This window comes from Scylla paramamosain, chromosome 17 (genome assembly GCF_035594125.1).
Source record: "Scylla paramamosain isolate STU-SP2022 chromosome 17, ASM3559412v1, whole genome shotgun sequence".
Classification (NCBI taxonomy): domain Eukaryota; kingdom Metazoa; phylum Arthropoda; class Malacostraca; order Decapoda; family Portunidae; genus Scylla; species Scylla paramamosain.
Genome location: NC_087167.1, coordinates 4,885,637 through 4,907,500, shown reverse-complemented (window position 1 = coordinate 4,907,500; position 21,864 = coordinate 4,885,637). Strand labels below are relative to the sequence as shown.

General features: G+C 41.5%; 1 protein-coding gene across 18 annotated transcripts in view; it reads left to right on the top strand.

Annotated features, from left to right (window-relative positions):
• LOC135108352 (protein outspread-like) overlaps nucleotides 1-21,864 on the top strand; it is a 103,001-nt gene that overhangs the window by 55,024 nt on the left and 26,113 nt on the right. For 5 of the 18 annotated variants that reach the window (XM_064019251.1, XM_064019247.1, XM_064019245.1 and 2 more), the window contains exons 4-16: nucleotides 5,722-5,913; nucleotides 7,950-8,037; nucleotides 10,588-10,926; nucleotides 11,860-11,985; nucleotides 14,607-14,734; nucleotides 15,236-15,355; nucleotides 15,950-16,090; nucleotides 16,643-16,804; nucleotides 17,185-17,360; nucleotides 17,648-17,877; nucleotides 18,401-18,648; nucleotides 19,264-19,377; nucleotides 20,967-21,254. In XM_064019251.1, coding sequence (XP_063875321.1) covers nucleotides 5,722-5,913; nucleotides 7,950-8,037; nucleotides 10,588-10,926; nucleotides 11,860-11,985; nucleotides 14,607-14,734; nucleotides 15,236-15,355; nucleotides 15,950-16,090; nucleotides 16,643-16,804; nucleotides 17,185-17,360; nucleotides 17,648-17,877; nucleotides 18,401-18,648; nucleotides 19,264-19,377; nucleotides 20,967-21,254 — 2,352 coding nt within the window. The other 13 variants (XM_064019258.1, XM_064019257.1, XM_064019252.1 and 10 more) reach the window with 11 other exon arrangements.

The window sequence follows — 21,864 nt, the reverse complement described above, 5'->3', positions numbered from 1 at the left end:
ACACACACACACACATACACACACACACACACACACACAGAGAGAATGTTTATCTTACTTTAAAAATACATAATCTTATAAGCTCTCCAATATTGATTAAAGTTTTGCCGTGGTTCAAATTCTTCGCCTGTCTGTCTGTCTGTGCGGTAAAGAGAAGAAATTTGCAATGAAGTCGAGCGGCCACGACGATTGGGCGCGGCGATAGCGAAGCCTGTGCTTTACTGCGGCTAGATTGCAGTCACTTACCCTCGAGATTACAGGCGGCAGAAAGCGAACTCTGAAATCAGAAAGTCCTGCACAATTTACATTTAGCACGAAATCACGCACGGCTTTTCGAAGAGATGACACGCTTCAGGAAGATTATTCAGAGCTCTCACTGAATAACAAGTAGGATTAATATAGTTCAATGCTGTTTATGTACTTGGGTTTTTGTATTAAGGCTCAAACTTCAAGGCACGCAGTGGAGGAAAGTTCCGCGCCTTACGGGACTCGCTGGCGGGGCGGAGTGAGCCAAATGCCGCCGCGTGCGTTGTGGTGCCGTGTGATGGCTGCGTATTATGAATGACGTATTGATATGCTTATGCTCTTCCGTCGCAGTCCATATGTATAATTACTTTATGGAACAGAATTACAGGTTGATTAATTTAACAGTTAGTGTCCGTTTAAATAAGAAAGATCAAATGAACAGATAGCTTATTTATTCGTTTTATATACTAATAGTTTAATTAATAAGGCTATAATCCCATTCGGTGAAGCAATTATAAATATGCATCATGAGGCAAAGTATGTTAGCCCTCACAAACAGGAAAGTCCAAGTGTGTTTGTGTGTGTGTGTGTGTGTCAGATATGTAGCGACAGTGTGGTATGTGTGGCCGAACAAGTCTTGGGATTTCCTAATTCGACCAAATACTATATGTTCTAAATTTACCTTTGCCAAGAGTCGCATGGAGAATTGCTTAATCTTTAATTGTTAGTGAGAATATTCCTTCTTTTCTTGCCTGTCCTTACCTGCCTCACCTGTCCTCTCTTCTACGCCTGCTGTGTTGTGTCTTCCCTACTCTCGATTTTCTCCGATAACGTAAAGGAACATCCCATTTCACATCGATCTGCCCTTAGCTTGAATGACTTGTATTGACGTGCAGCATCTCTCCGCGGCCTACAATATGGGCGCTGAAAACTTAACGGCAAAGTGAGTACTGAAAACACAACACCAGGCAGAAGTAAGTGGTGGTGGGGGGCAAACACAGGCGGCGCGAGATAAAGGTCAAGCCGAGGGACAGTGAAGGGATGACGTCTACTGTTTTAAGGTTATGAGGACCAGATGAGCAGGAAATCTGTCAGTTTTTATTTGTATTTATTTATTATTTTTTTATTATTAACCTTTAACTACCATGTCTTCTCAAGCTTGCATAATAAAACAGTCTGGTGTAAGTATGCAATGTAATTTCCAAAGACGCCACTGATAACAAGTAATGGAGTAGTACAAATCTCTCAGTGCCTTTAGTTTAATTTTTGCTCGTTAGAATCGTCTAGCGTTTCAAGAATGAAGTAGAAAGTGTCGTACTGTTAGTAGCAGTCAGAGAGTTCATTTTTAAGCTCGTCATTCACGCTCAGATGCAGAAAAATAATGGGGAGGGAGTGAATAGCCTTTAATTTGTGTGAACAGCAAGGAATTCTCTTTAGGACTCCAGTCATGGTGAAGTAGACCAATAAACAGCTGATATATCTGGCCTGATAGGATTGATGATGATGGTTTTATGGAAAATACGCTGCATTCTTCTCATGGCGGTCCTGTTCCGGGAATCTTTAGTAGGAAGTGGTGGCGGGGATTCTGTCTGTCACTCGTCACCACTGGGCTCGGGATGTTTAGTGCAGATTCATTGGACGAATCGCCTTATATGTATCAAGGTTGCTAAGGAAACTTGATAGGGTGGAGTTGTTCATGTAACCAAAGCTCGTCCGTTGTGGTATAAAGAGGACAAGGTCGATACACTAAAACGGAAGGCAAGTAATGAAATTTCTATAATACTTCCAGGAATTAAATTTTACCTCTTGGAAAAAAGTCATGTGAACCTTGTAGCTTCGCGAATGGTAAGGTGATTTACAGGAAGTTTTGGGTAAGAGAGATTTTTTTACCAGCGCCATGTGAACACCATGAAGAGAGAGGGTCAGTCATAAAGAATGGAGGTTAGGGCCACACACAGAATGAGGCACCGGCCGCGCCCGTCCACTGCCTTGTATATAATAGACAGACAAATGAGAAAGCGGCGCTGTTTGCCCAGTAGCACCCCTGGATCAGCCTCACCAAGCCTTACTAAGCCAATCCAGGAGCCGCGGACCTTGAGGCGTTGAGGCTGATGAAAATATACCCGTGTTCCTAACGATGTCCCCAAATAAAGAGACGGGAGAATGTGGCGGTGTCCTTCTTCGGGAAAGCAATGCCTCAGCAAGTAAACAAATATGCGGCCCTGAGGAGCTGGAGCCGCGCCAGCGTTGCGCCATTGCAGTGATGTAAAGATATTTGCGTTAATCGACCGAATGATTATGCTGTCGTCTGGCTCGTGTGAAGCCACCGATGAACAAACGAGGGAAAAAACACACCTAAATATACCAATAAAAAGAACGATTTCTTGTGAGATGATCCAGCGCGTTCCTCGGGTGAGCGGCGTTGTGCAACCAACCTGATCCTTCCCCGGCCATGAGTGACGCCTGGGATCAGAGGACGTGCGCCCGCCCCCGGGGTATGTCTAGCTTGCAAGGAGGTAGTGGCAGGCGCCGGTGCAAGGCTGCCTGGGCTGTCACTGTCGTCTGGCCGTCACTGGTAGTTTAGTATCAATATTTTTTGTGCGATGCTTGAGAAAAAGACACTGGTTCGTAAACGCTGCAATCTCTCTCTCTCTCTCTCTCTCTCTCTCTCTCTCTCTCTCTCTCTCTCTCTCTCTCTCTCTCTCTCTCTCTCTCTCTCTCTCTCTCTCTCTCTCTCTCTCTCTCTCTCTCTCTCTCTCTCTCTCTCTCTCTCTCTCTAATGCATCACGCGGGGAAAAGAGAGGACCATTCCGGAGTGAAGATGTACACAGCAGCCATCCGGGGAGAGCGGACGCCACACAGCTATGGTTGAGTGGCTGGCGGGATGGTGATTGAGCTGTGGCGGTTCAGCGGAATGGGGGACGGAGGCAAGTCGCACAACGCAGCAATGATAGAAAGCCCGAATACTTGTGTTTGGAAAGCCGTGACTACAGTGTGGGAAAACTATAAAGATGTGGATGATGTCGGATAATCTTGCGCTTGTCTGTCTTTGAAGAGCGAAGAGATGATTTTTCGCTTTCATCAATTTGACCAGAATTTTTTTTCTTTTTTTCTTTTTTTATCACTCAAATAGTGTAGAGATTTTTTTTTTCATTTTTATCGATCAGACAGCGATTTCTTTATCAGTCAAATAGCGAAAAGAGATTATTGTACTTTTTTCAACATTTATAGATCTGACAACGATTTTTTTTTCTTTTTTCTTTCTTTCTTTTTATTTGTATCAGTCAAACAGCGAAAAACTTTTGCTGATCAAACAACGAGACTTTCTTCTAATTTTACCCGCCAAATAGTTAAAATGTGGCTGTCTTTATTCCGTCGACTCACTGTGATCTCTGAAACCAAAAATCAGTTCACGGACCAAAATTGTAAATGACGTGAACTCTTCCACCAAACAAGCAGACGACAACAGCAGACATTCCTAATGTGCTTTGTCAAGTCTCATTGCAACGCCTCGGGTGCCGTAGTATGTGCAAAAACAGGAAAGAAGGTGTCTCTGCCAGAATTTAAAGAAAAAAAATAAACAAAAATCTTGGTCGGGAGATGAACCAAATTAAGGCTTAACTCTTCAAAGGATGGCGTGTAAGAAGTGTGGCCAGGGATGTTACACGGTAGGGGAGGAGAGCTGGCGAAAGGAGTAAAGCCCATTTATTACCTCACACCAGAGACGGCTTTCTTAAACGTTTCCGCGCCTTATCTCGAGTTTGTAGTGGACATTATTTGTCTTCAAGGGTGTTTCGTGATTCTAGTGATAGTTTAATTAACACTCTGCATCATTAATGGGAAGCACAGTCATGGAAACCCCAATAATTATCTCTTTGGCCTTAGAAAAATAGTTTTTATGAGAGGCCAGAGTATTCGAGAATGTTTTGCCGCGTTCATGATGCGTGGTTATCATCCCGTAGGAAAGAATTAAAATTAGTCTTGTCTGAAATTGTATCTCCTTTTGTTGTAAGATGTTAGCGTAGGAAATTATAGTTTGTGAAGGTGAGTGAGCATAAAAGTTTTACCGGTATTATTTTACTTTGGTTTTCCTCCTCATGAAAGACCTGAATTTTATGTTATCGGAGACTGCATCTCTCTCTCTCTCTCTCTCTCTCTCTCTCTCTCTCTCTCTCTCTCTCGTCCCCTAACATGTTTACGTGATAAATTAAGGCTCTTAAGGGTGTGTAAGCATTAAAGTTTTGTTGATGTGAATATAGTATTTTTTAGACAACAACATTTAACAGTGGTGGTCTGAATGCTCCCCGACACTCACTGCCCTCAAATCTTAGGAATTCGTCAAGACAAAGCTAGTAATATTTCCAACGCGCAGGGCAATGAATCATCTCACACTACAGATATTCAGCTCAAAGGAAAGGAATGCCACTGAGTCACGGCTGAGGAAAAATGAAAGTAGGTGTTTGTTGGCGCGAACAGCGGAACACGTGGAGGGAAAAAAAAAAACGTGACTCAAGGTTAAGGGTAGTGGCCAGTGATGTTGTTTAGGGGGAGGTGATTAAGTACGTAAACAAATAATTGAATTGGTTAATGAATTTGTAGACGCAGTGAATTGTAGTTCCTTTTCCTGCTTGTGGTTTTATTGAAGGTTAGATTAGATAGATTATATGATTGCATTCTCATACGTTTCAGCGTCCTCATACGTTTCAGCGTCCTATCTCCATTTCTTTTAATAAACCATAGTGGAAGTCATTGTGATTGTCAAGGTTGTTCTCATGATTCTAGTGACAATATAACAAGGATTCTACATCATCAATGAGAAAAACATCCCTGAAAACGCGACTAACCATGTCTGTGGTGTTTGAAAATAATGCTGTTTCGGAATACAGTCCGTACGTCCTTCACCTCACAAATTGTAAGAACAGTCACACGCTGGCCATTGTCAATCACTGCATTATTAATACATAACTTATTTACAATTATGCAATGGGACGGAATGTCAGAAGTTGTTGTACGTGCAGTGTTCGGAAATGACCTGTGTGAACGAGATACTTAAATTAATAAGATAATTGGAGCTAATGCAGCAATTTCCTCACGATCACTCAGAACTAGGCCTTGATGCATGTACTCTCCTCTTGTGATTGATGGAATGCATTGTGTGCATCTAGGTAACAGGAACAGTCTTAGCTTAATAATCTAGGTGATCTTAGAAACGAATTATGAAACAGGATGTGTGTGTGTGTGTGTGTGTGTGTGTGTGTGTGTGTGTGGATAGGTGGGTAGGTAGGTAGGTAAGCAGACAACTTTACTAAAGAAACTGTATTTTTATATTTTTCCTAGCTGCGTTCTCTTCGTCTCCATCTTCGTTCTTTCACGTATCTTAACTTACTTTTCTCAGGACTCTGTATATCTACCCTTCCATTATAAGTAAGTATTGACTCCTACTGTTACACTGACTCTCTTCTTTTCTCCCCGCAGCCGGCCACCATCCCCCAGGGCGTGGTGGACATGAACCGCGTGTTGGAGGTGAGCTGCGCCGAGGAGGTGACGGGCAACCAGTTCTCGCTGGCCATCACCGCGCCGGACCGCGTCACCTTCATCAAGGCCACGTGCAAAGAGGAGGCCAAGTGGTGGATGGACGTGCTCTCCGTGTTTCCCTGTACCCTTAAGGTGCGCAATACCGACAGATGTCCTAATTGTGTTTTTAGAGATGCTCTATGTGATGTAGCTCTTTGTCATCCGTAAACAGTGACATAGCCGAAATTTCTTCATCGTTGGGCACAAAGAATTATAATTACAAGCACAGCGTTTATGATAGGGCCTTGATAGGACAGACTGGCTACTGCCCTGGGTTTTGGAGAGAGAGAGAGAGAGAGAGAGAGAGAGAGAGAGAGAGATTTGCCACGGTCCTGAGGGTCACGTGGTGGACTCGTGACCTCCAGCAAAATCTTGCCTTAGAGACCATAGAGTTCTCGTGGCCCGACCCGTGGGTGACTGTCTTTGATGCACCACACACCCCATCCTCTCGCCCAGTGGAACAGTAACTACTTGCTTATTAGTGAGAACCTTTGCGATCTGAGTCGTACACGAAGCTCAACCCGCCAAGTAACAGGGAACAAGGCGCTGCCCCTGATTTGGCGACCAGTGCGTGTGTGTGCGTGTGTTGCTCCCTCGCCCCCCACCCTCCCCTGAAATACGTATAGGACTTTAGTGCCCTCAATACTCATGATCACTGGCTGGTGCTTTAATTAACTAACAGATGTTCCTCTATTATTTTACATAATAATGAGTCAGCATATATGAAGGACTTTGAAAAACATTGCTTTGCTGGCTATTGGGGAAGGTTGTTGACCCCTTAAACCCTTCCTCGGCTGTGTGTGTGTGTGTGTGTGTGTGTGTTTTATACTTATATAGTGGTAGTATTGTCGTATAGTGCATGTGTATGTTGGTGGCTGCAGAGGTTGGCAACAGGCAAAATAACACAAAATAATGCTAGAGAGAGAGAGAGAGAGAGAGAGAGAGAGAGAGAGAGAGAGAGATCAACCTTAGAATTAATTACTTTCCTGTCGTTATTGTTTATTTATGACTGGTTTGTGAAGTGAATGAACATCAGCCATCATATTCCTTTATTGATATCCACTCCATCCATGAGTATATGCCTTTAAAAATTCACAGATCATTTTGAAAAAAAAAAAAAAAAAAAGAATGAATGATTGTGCAGCTGTGTGTGTGTGTGTGTGTGTGTGTGATAATGATGGTGAAAATCCATGAAAAAGCATGAGGAAAAAATCATGAAGTTAATATAGTATTTTGAAGCATAGACTGTTCAATGAACAAACATATATATATATATATATATATATATATATATATATATATATATATATATATATATATATATATATATATATATATATATATATATATATATATATATATATATATATATATATATATGTGTGTGTGTGTTCAAAGAAAACAAGGTAAAAAAAAAGTTATGATATTAATAATTACATCAGATAATTAGGACAATGCTTAAATGAGTTAACACTGAGATATTAACTTTTATTTTGAATTATTAACACGTGTATTCAGGATTTATAAATGAAAGGTGTGGATCTCACAATTTAGACAGGTGTGGATAACAAAGCATGTGATGAATACAAATATGAGGTGTGGATGAAAGCAGATATTATTTATGGAAACAACAGATGTGGAATGAAGGATGCCTGATAACCATTTGAGTGTTAGACAACAGGGAACAGACAACTAATGCAACCAAGAGGCATCACTGTGTTCCTTTAGCTGCTGCTGCTAAGGCTCACCACAACAGGCCACCCATCTCCTCCTTCCTCCGCTGCAGCTTCTTTTGTTACACACTTCACCCACATGTCTTCCTTCAATGCATCCATAAATGCTCTCTTTGTTCTGTCTCTCTTTCTGCCTTTAGAGTCCATCTCCAGCATTCTTTTACCCACATCCTCCTCATCTCTCCTCTGCACATGGCTAAAACCAGGAGGCATTACCATAATACATCTCTTACCCCACTCTCCCTTCCTTCTCTTTTTCTTAGTCATATCTTCAGTCTCCTTTCCTCATAGGTACAAATTACAAATCAGGAGACAGGTAGAAACAGATGTGGGCAGGAGACTGATCAATGGATGCAATGTTCCTCATCTAACTCCCTTGCTTGTTTCCCTACACAGCAGCAGGGCCGCCACAAGAGGAATGCCACCTTCCCCGGCATTAAGACTACCACTGCCAAGCAGACCAGACACACTGCTGCCACCATGGGTAAGAGGACCATATTCTGAAACAACTTTGTGCTGCACCTTCACTACTTTCAAAAGGCTCTACTTGAAGCTACATGGGTTTTTAAGAGTGTTTTTATGGTTCTAATGACATATTGATAGCATTTCTACATTGTTAAAAGGAGAAGACAGTCTTAAAAACCTGACTACTCATCTATGTGGCCTTTGAAAATAGTTGTGGTGAGAGAGCAAAGCATTTATGAATACAGGTCAGAGAGAGAGAGAGAGAGAGAGAGAGAGAGAGAGAGAATTGTGTGGTTGCAAGAATGAAAGAATTAACAGTATACTTTATGAAATTATCCATATAGAGTTAGACATTGATAAAACTGGAAAACTGGTAGTTATTGTATTACTGAAGTCCACCTTCACTGATTAAAAGCTCCATACTTTTAGGTAAGTGAAAAGTGTGTGTCTTTTAGTGTAGTGGTGTTGTGTATGCTTTTCGCTTTATTGTTTAGTGGTGGCTTCTAATTACATTTCCATCATGTGAGTACCTGTCAAAGTATCACAATGATGGTAGTATATAATGATGAAGCTACATTAGAATTTTCAAGTAGCCATTACAAATACAAGAAGGATTATTTACTCAAGCGATACACAGGAGTAAAGCATGATGCAGGAAAGAAAAAGGAAAGAAAACATGGAGTGGAACACAGTGAGTGGCAGGGAAGCATTATTTTCTCCACATTTGGGGGTAAGATGAGTGGTGTGCCAAATGATGATGCAAGTTTTGTCTGCTTCTTGTGTGTGTGTGTGTGTGTGTGTGTGTGTGTGTGTGTGTGTGTGTGGACAGCTGTCAAGGTTTCGTGTATTGTTTGCTTTGCTTTATGAAGCATTTATGATTATTATTTTGCTTGATTTCTATTTTGTGTGGTGTGCCCTATTTTATTATATATTGATTTTTGCTTGGCTTTTCCATATGTGCTCTCCTCCATCCTACTCCTGCTCTTCTCCTCAGCCTCATCCTCCATTGAAATTCATCCATCACAAAGTATTATTCACCAAAATATGCATGACCATAAAGATTAAGGTATGCAAACAAGAGCCTGCAGCCAGAACATGTATCCAGCCAGGATGATGGGTGATTTCATGCATTCATCTCCTTTTGCTGTTACCAACTGCTTATTTGCATATCATGTGCCATCCCTGAGGGGCATGATGTGCTTGGCCTATAGTGCCCTTGAGGAAGAACAGAGTCATTGGCATAGGAGTGTCTGGTGGGGTAAGGATAAACTTGTTGCTGTCTTAACCAGACGTGATCCACTCTGTTTCTTAATGACCACCATCTAACCTGCCCTCACCCAGAGAAAGGTTACTGCCCTCTGGCACTTTCTGATAAATGTCTTCTGTGCCAATATATGTTTACTGTGGAGGATGGTCATATTGCAGTATTAAAAGTACTACATACTTGTATACTAACATTATAAAGTAATTCTTTATTGAGTAACAAAAAAATTTTGTCATTCAGTTATACTGTGAGTTTTTATATTCAGTGCTGGCATTCATTTATGGTCTTACTCTCTCTCTCACTCTCTCTCTCTCTTCTCCTTTGCTCACTCTGCTTCCCTTCCTACATAAAAAAAAAAAAAAATCTCCTTCCACCATCATTTCAAACTTCATAATTGATCATATCCACAATTAGGAAGGCAGCCCCTTGAAGAGCTGTCCTGATGGCCATGTCCAGTACTGAATTGTACCTACTTCCATCCCCTCTCAGCCTTTGTCTTGTACCATGCAGACCTCAACCAAAAATCACAGATGTATCTCTCTTCCCATCCATATACACATATGCACACACACATATTACTCATAACATTACTCCTTTCCCTTTTTATATCATCTCCCCCTTTTATCTATCCCCTACATTGGCTCCTTCTGCTCTTCAAGTATTCCAACAGTCACCCTTGCCTCTGTTCACCACCATAGACACAGAACTCTTATATAAATCAGATCTACAGCTACCCACAGCATGCCCCCTTTGAAGCATCATGGAAACACTGAGAAATTAATTAAAAAGCAGGATAAATTTGCCATAAGAGGTCTTCACTGGGGACTAAACGCCTGGCATAACATTCAAGATAACATGAGTCTGGTGTTACTAATTACAGGTCATTTAAAATCTCCAAGACCCAAGTTGATTTTGCTTGGCCTTGAGTGTCGTATCTACACACCCACACCAGTAACTCACACCCACACACTCACCGCAATCTCACATCACATAGTTTCCTTTATACACCAAATGAGTCTGAAGTTACTAATTACAGGCTGTAAAGAACCAACAAAGCTCAAGTGGATTTTGCTTGGCCTTGACTGGCCTATCTACATCCACACTAGTAACTCACACCCACACAGTCACCACTTACCAACCTCACTTCACATGGTCTCCCTATTTATCTATTATTTCCTCTCCACCTGGTTCATCCTCATAGCCATCCCATTTTGGTCCTTTTTTTTTCAAAACCCCCACCTTAGTCCTTTTCCTTTCCACCTTGGCCCTGCAAGTAACAGCACCCTGCTCCCTTTACCCACCCAGCACCCACAGCCTTTGAGACGGCAGCAGGCCAGAGAGTTCGCTTCCACAGCTGCACCACCGACCCGATGATAGAGTCCCGCCCTCAGTCTGCCCCTGCCCCCACCCTAGAGGCTGAGGAGGATGTGTTCCCTACCAAAGACTCCTCCCCCCCAGCCTCCTCCACTTTGCAGCCTTCCACCCACTCATCAACCAACACCTCAAGATGCTTTTCAACTCCAATCTCTACCTCCACCCCATTGTCCTCCCTTCCTCCCTCCTCCACACCATTTTCCTCCCTGCCTCCATCCTCTGCCCGGCTGCTTAGGGAAGAACAAAAGGAGAACACGCCATATATTGGAGGTAAGTTTGTGTGTGTGTGTGTGTGTGTGTGTGTGTGTGTGTGTGTGTGTGTGTGTATGTGTGGGTAAGATTTTTTCCCCATGAAAAGCTTTAGTGATCAAACAGGTAATGCAAATTTTAAACTTTTATTTTCTTTTTTACTTTTCTCATCTAATTATGTATTTATGACTACTTAATGCATTTGATTTAAGGCATACGAAAAATGAACACCAGCTGGTATCATTCTGGCCAGTGCATAAATACCTGGTTGTATTAAACCATTATATACTATTTTGTGGTGAATATAGGAAGCTCACATTTCCACTCATCTAGTATCTCATCAGAAAATTGCTTGCTTCCTCAATTCTTGTGAAAGCAGGAACACTCAAGCTCCTGCCAGTATATATAGAACCTGTAGTACTAAACAACTCAGTATTTTGTGCTGAATATGAAAGGGTTGCAACAGATCTTATGAAAGTAGGAAGACATGCAGTTTTGTAGTCAAGCCAGGTAACCTTTGTTAACTGGATTTTATAGAGAGAAAATTTAGCTTTCTCTTGTAGATATTTGAAAGAAAACTATGTGGTGGTGACTGTTTGCAGGAACTGGTATGTTCTGGAACTCAAATCAAATTCAAGTTCATTGAGAGAGGATTTATCATGTGCTACATTCCTAAATGAATAAGTCTGTCATTGATGCAGTGCAATAGTAAGTAATGAGTTCACACATCATGGATGGTCTGCCATCTTTCAGTGAAGACACAGGTGGTGCAGCAGCATAGGATTATGTTCTTGCTTCATCAGGGTGGATTGGATCTTTGATAAAAAAATAAACAAATAGCAAACTGGCCAAAACTTTGCCCTACTAGGTTAATTTCCTTTCTACTTCAGGCCTTGTGCATTAGTTTTTGTCACATTTCACCAAGTGCTGAGCAGCCTCCATCTGTACCCACAGATTACACTGATAATCCACCCACCTCAGAGTCCCCGCCCACACAAGACAAGATGAGCCACAAGCTGCGGGCACGACGGGCACCACGCCGCACAGAGGGACGTGGGGTGGGCCTCACTCAGCCCAGGAGTAAGTCTGAGGTGTCAGGCATGTTCCATCCCACCCAAAACTACCCACTGGCCAGACACCAGCCATCCACCACCTCCACCGTTGTTGCTGCCGCTGCTGCTACTGTGACCACCTCTAACACTGCCAGTGGAGCACTAACTGGCTGCTCTGCTCCACTGGTCACCACTAACTTGAGGGCTGATGGGGACACTAACTCTAACCCATATCCAGGAGAGGGCCTGCCCTCCTCTGTTCCCCACTCTGCAGGAAGGGTTTCTCATTCCCACAGTTCCTCTGCAGGAGGGGCCCTTCATCCACCCTCCCACTCTCTGAGGAGGCAGAGTCTTCCATCTCCTTCTCATGTACCCACAAATATTTGTTTCCCTTCATCCCTTCCCTCCACCTCCTTGCACTCAGCACGGGAGTCCTCTAAGCCCACTATCTCCTCCTCGTGTGGCAGCATTGCCTCATCCTTTCCCTCCACTTCTGGTACCACTATGACCTACTCGCCCAATTCCTCCTCCTCCTCTTCCTCCACTACACGACAAGTGGCATCCTCACCCACTACAGCCAACCCTCTCAAGCCCTTCTTTAAACAGTCAAGAGGGAGAAGGAGAGCAACCATAGATGTGGCCTCCTCACTTTCCTCCCTCACCTCCTTTCCTTCTTTCGCAACTCCTTCCCCTTCCCCTGCCACTCCTTCCTCCTCCTCCTCGTCTTCTTCCACTCCTTTCTTTCCTCCTCTTGGGCTTAATTCTTATTCCACCCCATATCTTGCTGGTTATAAGAGAGGAGGTCTGGGAGGAAGTGCCACCCCACCTCTCCTTTCACACTCACTTTCATCCTCCACATTGGGGCTGGCCATGCATGCCCCCCTCCCCTCCCGGCCGCTCCCACGTGCCTCCACCCCGCCCGCCAAACCAGGTGTGTGGGCAAACGAACAAATATGTATTACCTGTAGGCAAAGTTAGGGGCTTTTTTAAGATGTGGTTGATCAAAACATAAGTAATTGCATAAGAGATACTTGCCTACTCCTTGTTTTTTTTTTGTCATTTGTCTCTCATTTAAAAGTCAGTATTTGTTGGTTAAATTAGTCTTTGATTTAAGTCACTTATTGTATATATATATATATATATATATATATATATATATATATATATATATATATATATATATATATATATATATATATATATATATATATATATATATATATATATATATATATATATATATATTCATGTTGAAGTGCAGGTCAAAGTTGGATTCAGTATATGTAGTGTTCTTTGTATTTGTATGGCTGCTACCCAACATATACAACAAATAGATACATACATGCCATACTATTTTTGATTCACATGAAGGCTTGTACGTACTTGTAATTCTGCATAGTTTCCAAAGTTCTTCAGAGTCTTTTCTCCCATTTTCTGCTTGTTGGAATATCAATGGGACCCACCTCTGATTCAAGACCTATTTTGTTTTTCACCTTGATTCCCTGCCGTAGTAACACAGGCTGTGGGAGGAAATTGTGGAGGCCAACTGTGGTAGGGGTGAGGCATCTGCATGTTGGCCGGCTTGTGTTCATTAACTTGTGGGTGTTGTGTGTGGCTTGGTGGCAGTCAGGTGATGGGTATGTGGGTGCTTTGCTTGCATGTGTGTGTTGGGGGAAGGAGGAGTGTTAGTGTTGTGAAAGATGAGAGAGAGTGGGAACTTTTATGTTTTCTTTCTAACCTTGATGTATTGCAAGGTAATGTTTTGCAAGTGTACTTGTCTATTGTGTGTTGTACATTTGTGTGTGTCTTGCTACCTGCTGTGTGCCTCTGACTGAACTTTATAAAATGTAAGTTTCCAGCATGTACTTATTGCTTTGTTATCTTTCATCTGACACTGCATGCTGATCATCACTGTTGTTTATGCCTGTGTCTTACAAAGGCACAAGCCAAGGAAGGCAGGCAGAAATCCCATTATACTAAATTTGGGAAGGAAGCCTTTGTCCAGAATAGTATTATTCGCTAATACAAGGATACAGTATGAGTAAGATGCCTTAAATTATTAAAAAGTAATTGTATTTATTATCAATTTCCTGTATCTCTAGATTAAATCAGCCTGAATATCTTGTCAGTCATCAAAATGAGGTATTCAAACAAATGGCTATTTTGTTATAGTCAGATTTAGAAAAGAATACTATGGAAAGTTTGCAGTTCGTGCCTTGACTGATATTTGGATCAAAATGTATTTGAACTAAATCAAAAGATAGTTTATATATTCAATACAGTCTGATGCATTTCATGACATTGTTTATTCTCTGCTCTGCTAGATGCTTAACAAATACTTAATACTAGTTGCTTAATAGATAGTGCTTCATGAGCTTGCAATAAGTTCACATAATGATATGGATTTTCTATATAAAGAGATAGAATGATTTTGTAAGACATGCTTGGGGTAATCTTGTCTCAACCTGTATTGCTTATTAGTTGTGCTAGAAAAAAGTTTAGTTATCTAAATACATCATGAATCTTAACTTTTTATAGATATATCATTGCATAGCTGAAATAGTTGAGTCTCGTTGTTGTGTGTGTGTGTGTGTGTGTGTGTGTGTGTGTGTGTGTGTGTGTGTGTGTTAAGCAGCAGATGTCTCCCAGCAGGTGAGGTGTCAAGGAGGCAGCTGATCTCTGATCTGGAAGAGACCAAACGTGAAGAGAAGCTGAAGGACATAGCAGACTCCCTCACTCGGCCCCGTGGCTCTGCCCTCTCCTATGTCTCCTCAAAGGTATGTCATCTGGAAATCTTAATTCTGCTCTGCTCATTCTGCAACACTAATGCAAGGTTTCTGAGAGCAGGAGTTATTATGTTTAGTCTTGGGTATTTTCATATGAGCTTTGCATATATTTCTTATTGTATTTTTTATGGTTTAAAAAAATTTGGCTTCATTGAAATTGTAGCTTATGTAAAAGTTTAGCTTTGTTATTTTTGTTGATTGTTGTGAGCATAGTGCCTTATGTTGTGTGCCACTGCACTTCTTAAGAAGGCCAAGTGTATGAAAAAGAAAAAAAATATAGCATTTAATGCAAGAAATTCACTCCATGTGTAGATATTGTAACTAATTTGTCATCTTTCAGAAACCATTGGCAGTGTCTTTCAAATTTCATAATTTGATTTTTATATCATACGATATATTGCCAGATTGTTTCATTGATTAAAAAATGTTATTAATTTATGTGCTCATGTCATCCCTCCATTAATGGGTGTACTCTCTTCCTTCCCTCCCCAGCCTGGCGCAGGGGATGTGAAGCCAACAAGAGAGAGTGATGCAGCGGAGGAACTGGATCCACCTCCCAACTCAGCCAACTCCCAGTCCCCAGACACCACATCTCCCTCCCACCCAGATCATGTGAGACCTTCCACTCCTCACCTTTCTATCTTTTCATCCAAACTTATAAGGGAAAATTGATTGAAATTAGTATAGTAATTCTCTCTCTCTCCCTCTCTCTCTCTCTCTCTCTCTCTCTCTCCCTCTCTCTCTCTCTCTCTCTCTCTCTCTCTCTCTCTCTCTCTCTCTCTCTCTCTCTCTCTCTCTCTCTCTCTCTCTCTCTCTCTCTCTCTCTCTCTCTCTCTCTCTCTCTCTCTCTCTCTCTCTCTCTCTCTCTCTCTCTCTCTCTCTCTCTCTCTCTCTCTCTCTCTCTCTCTCTCTCTCTCTCTCTCTCTCTCTCTCTCTCTCTCTCTCTCTCTCTCTCTGTTACCAGTGTAAAGACTTAACACTCCAGCTATAATGTTCTGTCAGATATAGTTTGAGAATCTATTTCCTGATTATCTTTTAACTTCATAATAGAAATTCACTGTAATAAAGATGTCTTTCATTGAACATTGTTATTGTAGGTCTCCTCAGTTTACTCTGAATGCCATTCATTCACATACTAAACCTCATAGAAAAAGCTTAGCTCTTGCCTGCTTTGATATTGACTGTATCTCCTTGGCCTTCTCCCAGGTGCGGGGTGATCCTGATGGCTGTGGGCTGGAGCTGTCACCACCTTACCCTGCCAGTCCTGACCTGCAGCGGGTGGACCTCCCTGCTGAGGATCTGCTGTACATCAAGAAGGGGTGGCTCATGAAGCAGTCCCTCAGCCAGGTGTGTGTGTGTGTGTGTGTGTGTGTGTTATTAAGGGAGCATTACATAATTTAAACTTTTATAACATAATTTAAGGGAAGTTGGAAGAAGCCATTAGGCCTACACATGGCAGCCACTGTATATTTTTGTCTGCAATGTAGTATCCCTTGGTGGACTTCAGCTGTGTATAAGATTCATGTAAGGATTTAAATAATACTAATAGATTCAACTTCTCTAAATAAAAAATCATAACTGAAATCATTTAGAAGTAGAGAGACTTTGCATGTATCTATATGCCAGACTGAACTCCCTGATAAAGCTGATCAATGAAATAAGACATAAGTTACACTAAAATGATGCAGTGAGAGGACATGATTTTATCTCAAATCCTGAGTACCATAACCTTTTGATAGGTACATATAACTATTTTGATAGATACACATTCTCTCTCTCTCTCTCTCTCTCTCTCTCTCTCTCTCTCTCTCTCTCTCAGCATAAAATTACCTCTTTTCAACACTTAACCAACCAGCCAGTCTCTGTCCCTGCCTGCTGAGTCACCAAACTTTCCCGCAGGAGTGGATCAAGTACTGGTTTGTGCTGCGAGGGACAGCACTCATGTTCTACCGTGACCCCGGGGCAGAGGACAGTGGAATCCTGGCGGGTATCATTGACCTTAGCTTAGCCAAGAGTGTGGAGGAGAGTGAGGTCGCTCGGAACTATGGTTTTACTATTGCGGTAAGTCAGGCAGCATTAGGCATCCACTGTCCTATATCTCACCAAGAGTATTCCATAACACTGTGGTTCATGTTCCTAAATGCTTTGCTCTCATATGGAACATTTTTCGAAGGCTCTCTCTTTGTTTTCTTTCCCTATAGTGGAGCAGAATGTTTATTCTCTGTCACTGCATTCATGAATATTCCCAATATTTTCTAGTAAAGGTTATTGAAGCAGTCATGATAAGATGCTAAAATGCTTGAAAATATTAACCCAGAGGGATATTACAAACATATTACAGAGAAGATGACAAGTAGAGAAAATAAAAGAATCTAAGGTTATCTGACAAGTCCTCCTCCCTAACATCACTCACCCTCATGTTTCCTTATCTCTGTTTGCAGACATGGGAGGAGAAAAAGTACATCTTCTCAGCTGTGACCTCGGGGATCCGAGCCAACTGGGTGCAGGCGCTGAGGAATGCTGCCAACCTCAAGGAGCAGAAGGACCGCCCACTTACTCTTGGGGAGAAGATTGAGCGTGAGATTGTGGCTAAGAAAGAGAAGACCAACTCCCAAGGGTGAGTTTGGCATTTTTATTTGCTGCTTTTCATTTCATTTCAATATGTGTAGATTTACTATATCTGTTACTTCTTAATTATGTGTCATTCAGGTTTCAGTAATTTTCATATTTTTTTTTGTTTTGGAACTAGAAGGATTTTTTTACTTTTTGTCCCTGCCATATGTGATTTCATTCCCTCTTTTCCATCTCTCCTGTTTCTCTTCCATAACTTCAACCTTGCTGTCTTTCCTTTCTTTTCCTTGCATGAATTTTTTTCCTCTTATTTTACTTTTCAATTCTCCCCAGCAGGTCCACATTTGAGAGTATGGCAGCAGAGAGGGAACGAGATACCAAATTCCACACAGAATCTCGTGCCTCCTCTAACAACAGCCACTTTGCCTTCTCCTCTGATGAAGAAGGAGATGAGGAAGATGATGACGAAGATGATGATGATGATGATGAGGAGGAGGACTACCGCACAGCCTCTGAGACCTCCATCCGTCTTCAGCAGGCGTCTGAGGACATCTGTGACTGGGGTAAGATATAAGTGGGTGAATAGAGAGGACTGTATGATATAGTGTATGGCATGTATGAAAAATAAAGGACTGTATGGTATAAGAAGATATTTACAGATGAAACATGTGAAATAACATGAGGTTGTGAGTAAAAGACAAGTTATTGAATGACTTAAGGGAAAGGATATATTTGAAGTAGATAAGAGTGACATTTGAGTACATGAGGGAAAGGGAAAAGAGTGGAAGGGAAGGCTGTAGGTTGGGCATCTTGTGAAGAGAAGGCACTATAAATAGCCCTCATTCCTATCCTGCTTTGTGGTATAGGAGGAAATTTACAGATGAAATGTGTAAGAAGGATATACAGTTGTGAGTAAAAGACAAATTATAGTTAAATGATTAAAGAGAAAGGATATAGAAAGTGGACAAGAGTGGCATTGACTATATGAAGATGCAAAAAGAGTGAGTGTAAGGGAATGTTGTAGGTTGTGCATCTTGTGAAAGGAAAGCAATGCACATTAACCCTCATTCTTACCGTCACTTGCAGGCAACTCTCGGTCAGACAGCACCAAGCAGTCCAGGTCGTCTCCCCTCACCTCACGACGCAGTGCCAAGGAGGACTACCTCACCAGCAAACTTGCGGCCACCTCCACCACCACCACCACAACCACCACTACCACCACTGCCACCAACAGCTCCAGCAGTAGTGGCAGTGGAGGAAGGGATGTATGTTGTTCAGAAACTGGCTCACTTCACTCCATCTCTGACTTGGATGACAGATTGCAGCCAGAGAAGGTAAGATTATGAGTAATTTTTATTGGTAATTTTTATTGGCAGAGGATAAATGGGGTTATTGAGTGACTGCTATCATTTACTTTATGTACATGTGAAGTTATTGAATGATGTTGCCTAAAGGAACTGTGTTGTTGCTTCTACCATAAGAGGGACTGCATCATGGAAGTTTCATCTTTATTTTAATGAGGAACTCTTAAGAAAAGAGATTGGCTTATATTAAGGACTACAGAAATCATTGCTTGTGGAAAATCTATAATCATCTTTAAATGTTTCTATTCAATTCTGTTTTACTTCAGAATAGATTCATAAAAAAATTAAAAGTACAAAGCTGTATAAATATGTGTTTCTATATTTCTTGCCATTTTATTAATCTGTATGTATGTCTATTTATGGATGAAACTTTTGTTGATCCCAAGCCAGTTTCTGCTATCACTCATCACTGGCATCTTAGAAAATGTAAAGGGGTCAAATTTTAATGTATCAATCTTTATGTGTTGTATCAGTTATTATCTATTGTGTGTTAAATGAAGACAGTAATATGGAATGCTGCATAAGGTTGATTAAGTTGTACTACCTGAATTTCCAATGAGTTACTAAGGGCCTGTGCACCCCCAGGACGGCCCTGCTGGCACCTCCACCACCACGCTCCCGGCCTCTGGAGACGCCTTGCTAGTGGACCTGCTGGAGACACAGGTGGAGAGTCTCAAGGCCAAACTGGAGCAGACTCAGGTGAGAGAGAGAGAGAGAGAGAGAGAGAGAGAGAGAGAGAGAGAGAGAGAGAGAGAGAGAGAGAGAGAGAGAGAGAGAGAGAGAAATGTAAAAAGGAAGGGGTATTCTATAATCAAGGATATTATGATGAAGGTGAAAAGGAAATAAGGAAATAGCTGATAGATGTGAGAAATAAAAGCTTCTAGCAGTAGAGAACAGAAAGCACATGGTGATAAAGAAAGCAGGTAATGCCAATGTGTGAAGGGAGGAAGGGAACTGTAATATTTGAAGTACTCACCCAAAGATGATTAGGTAACAGAGTGGTATGTGGATGATGTTTTTGTAGAAGAGTTTAAATATTTCATTAAAATTTTGTGTAAGCTTAGAGACATAGACAGATATATTGTGTTGTAAAAGCAGTATAGTGAAGGCATGATATAAGACCCCTATAATGATGAATTAAGAAAAGAATGTGAGTGGGAACATGAAATTCAGAAAAAAAAACTATGATAATGATATAAATGTTATGTTTGGAAACATGGACATAAAATTAAGTAGATCAAAGTAAAAAAGAAAAATAATAGATTTTCCATAACCACTCTGACTAAAAATTATGTGTTTACAAAAAATATAGTTGTTTGTGAGCACAATGGCTTTGAGGCAGAGAATGGACAAATAAGTGAAACAGCTTTCTGAGGTATGAATACAGAGTGAGGAGAATCTGAAGGTAACTCTGTCATGCATTCCACCACACTGTGTCAAAATCAGTACTTACAGTTGCCTGCATGGGGAATTAAGGTGTGGAAGTTTGCCTTACAAGTGTGTGCACACCTGGATGAGCAGGTTTAATATTGATGAAAAATTAATGTTAAATAGCATGAGGCATATAAACAGAAACCATATGAATTACATAATCATTGATGTTCTAAAAGTGGGAATCAGTGCAGCTAGCTATCTGCTAACAGTGAATTAAATATCACTATGTTTGCAAGTGATGCTGGAGCTAATTCTACAGCTTTGTACATATATAAAAAAAAAAGAGTCTTAAGGACCGGAAACAGAAACTTAACCTTTTGACACAATGCACTTATTGCTAGAGACTGAAGTCATTGAAAGGATTGAGAAAGTGAGATGAAAAATTTCACAACTGAAAGTGGAAGAAGAAAAAGGTAATTAATAGCAAGAAGTGTGAATAGCTAATCAATTGTGTGAACAAAAGGGGTACTGACAAATCTGGAGACAGAGCTAGACTATGGAAACAGACAAGTTATCATGTTTTCATGACAAGAGAGAACAGATGATAATAATGATTATGAATGGAGTTAGGACCATTGATGAAGAATAAAATCAGGTAAGAACTAAGAATTAAGGATCTAGTAGATTCTTGGGAAGGATGCATCTTTATGTGTTGAAAGAGTTTACTATAGATATGCAAATTATGAGAGTGCAGGATGACATGACTGTTTAAGAGTAGATGAGACTGACTAAGTGTAGAATCTGCATGTGAATACTAAGAGTAAGGCCAAGTGAGCAGTGTAAGTAGGAGTAGCAGCTGGTGGATCTAAAGTCTGTGCTAGAAGAAGATGATCACCTCACCCACACATACCCAGACCGACTACTTGGAGCTGCACAAGGAACATGTGGCCCTCAAGACCAAACTTCGGGTAGGAGGGGGCAGAAGTGTGGTTGTGGGAGAGGGGGGTGATGGAGGTGGAGGGGAAGGAGGAGGAGGAGGAGGGGCAGGAGGTGTAGTGAACACATCCTCCTCCCCTCTTCCATCTAACTCAGTCACTGGGGCCCACCACCATCACCTCCACCACAGTCGCCCCCACCCTCACCACCACTACCACTACCATCTCGCCACTACCTCCCCACCTGACTCAGACCCGTCCCAACAGGTACCTGGCCACCATGCAGAGTATGCAAAACCTGCTAACCTTGGGGGTCCAGGAAGCACCACACTCCTCCTGTACACACTAATCACAGATGCCCTAGTCTGACCAGATTTTGTGAAGGCCAAAAATGTTTTTTACTTGACAGCCATTTTCCATTTGGAAAGTCTAGAAGGGAAGATAATATCCATTACATGTATTACATGTATAATTTTTTAGTTGTGATGGAGTCAAGGATTTTTATCCCTTGAAGGAATATTTCCCAGAACAGTGTCATAATTTAGTGATGCCAAAATTGATCTTAAGAAATTCATCTCATTGTCGACATCACAAATTTGTTGGCCTTGATGCCCAGTTGAATCCACTCCTGTATGATGCATCCAGCACTTTCAGTCCCAATGTGAAAGGCACCATAGTCATGATGCTCAAATAAACTGTGAGGCATACACTGCTTGCAGCACCATGAATCTTAATGTTGAAGGAGTCCACACATCAGGCTGAGACAAGATTAACAATGCTGGATGGCTCAGGCAGAAGTGAAGACAACTGTTTTGTTGTAAAGTGAGCTCATAGTTCAGCAACATGTCAGTATAAATCAAGCAAGATCTTTCTTTTT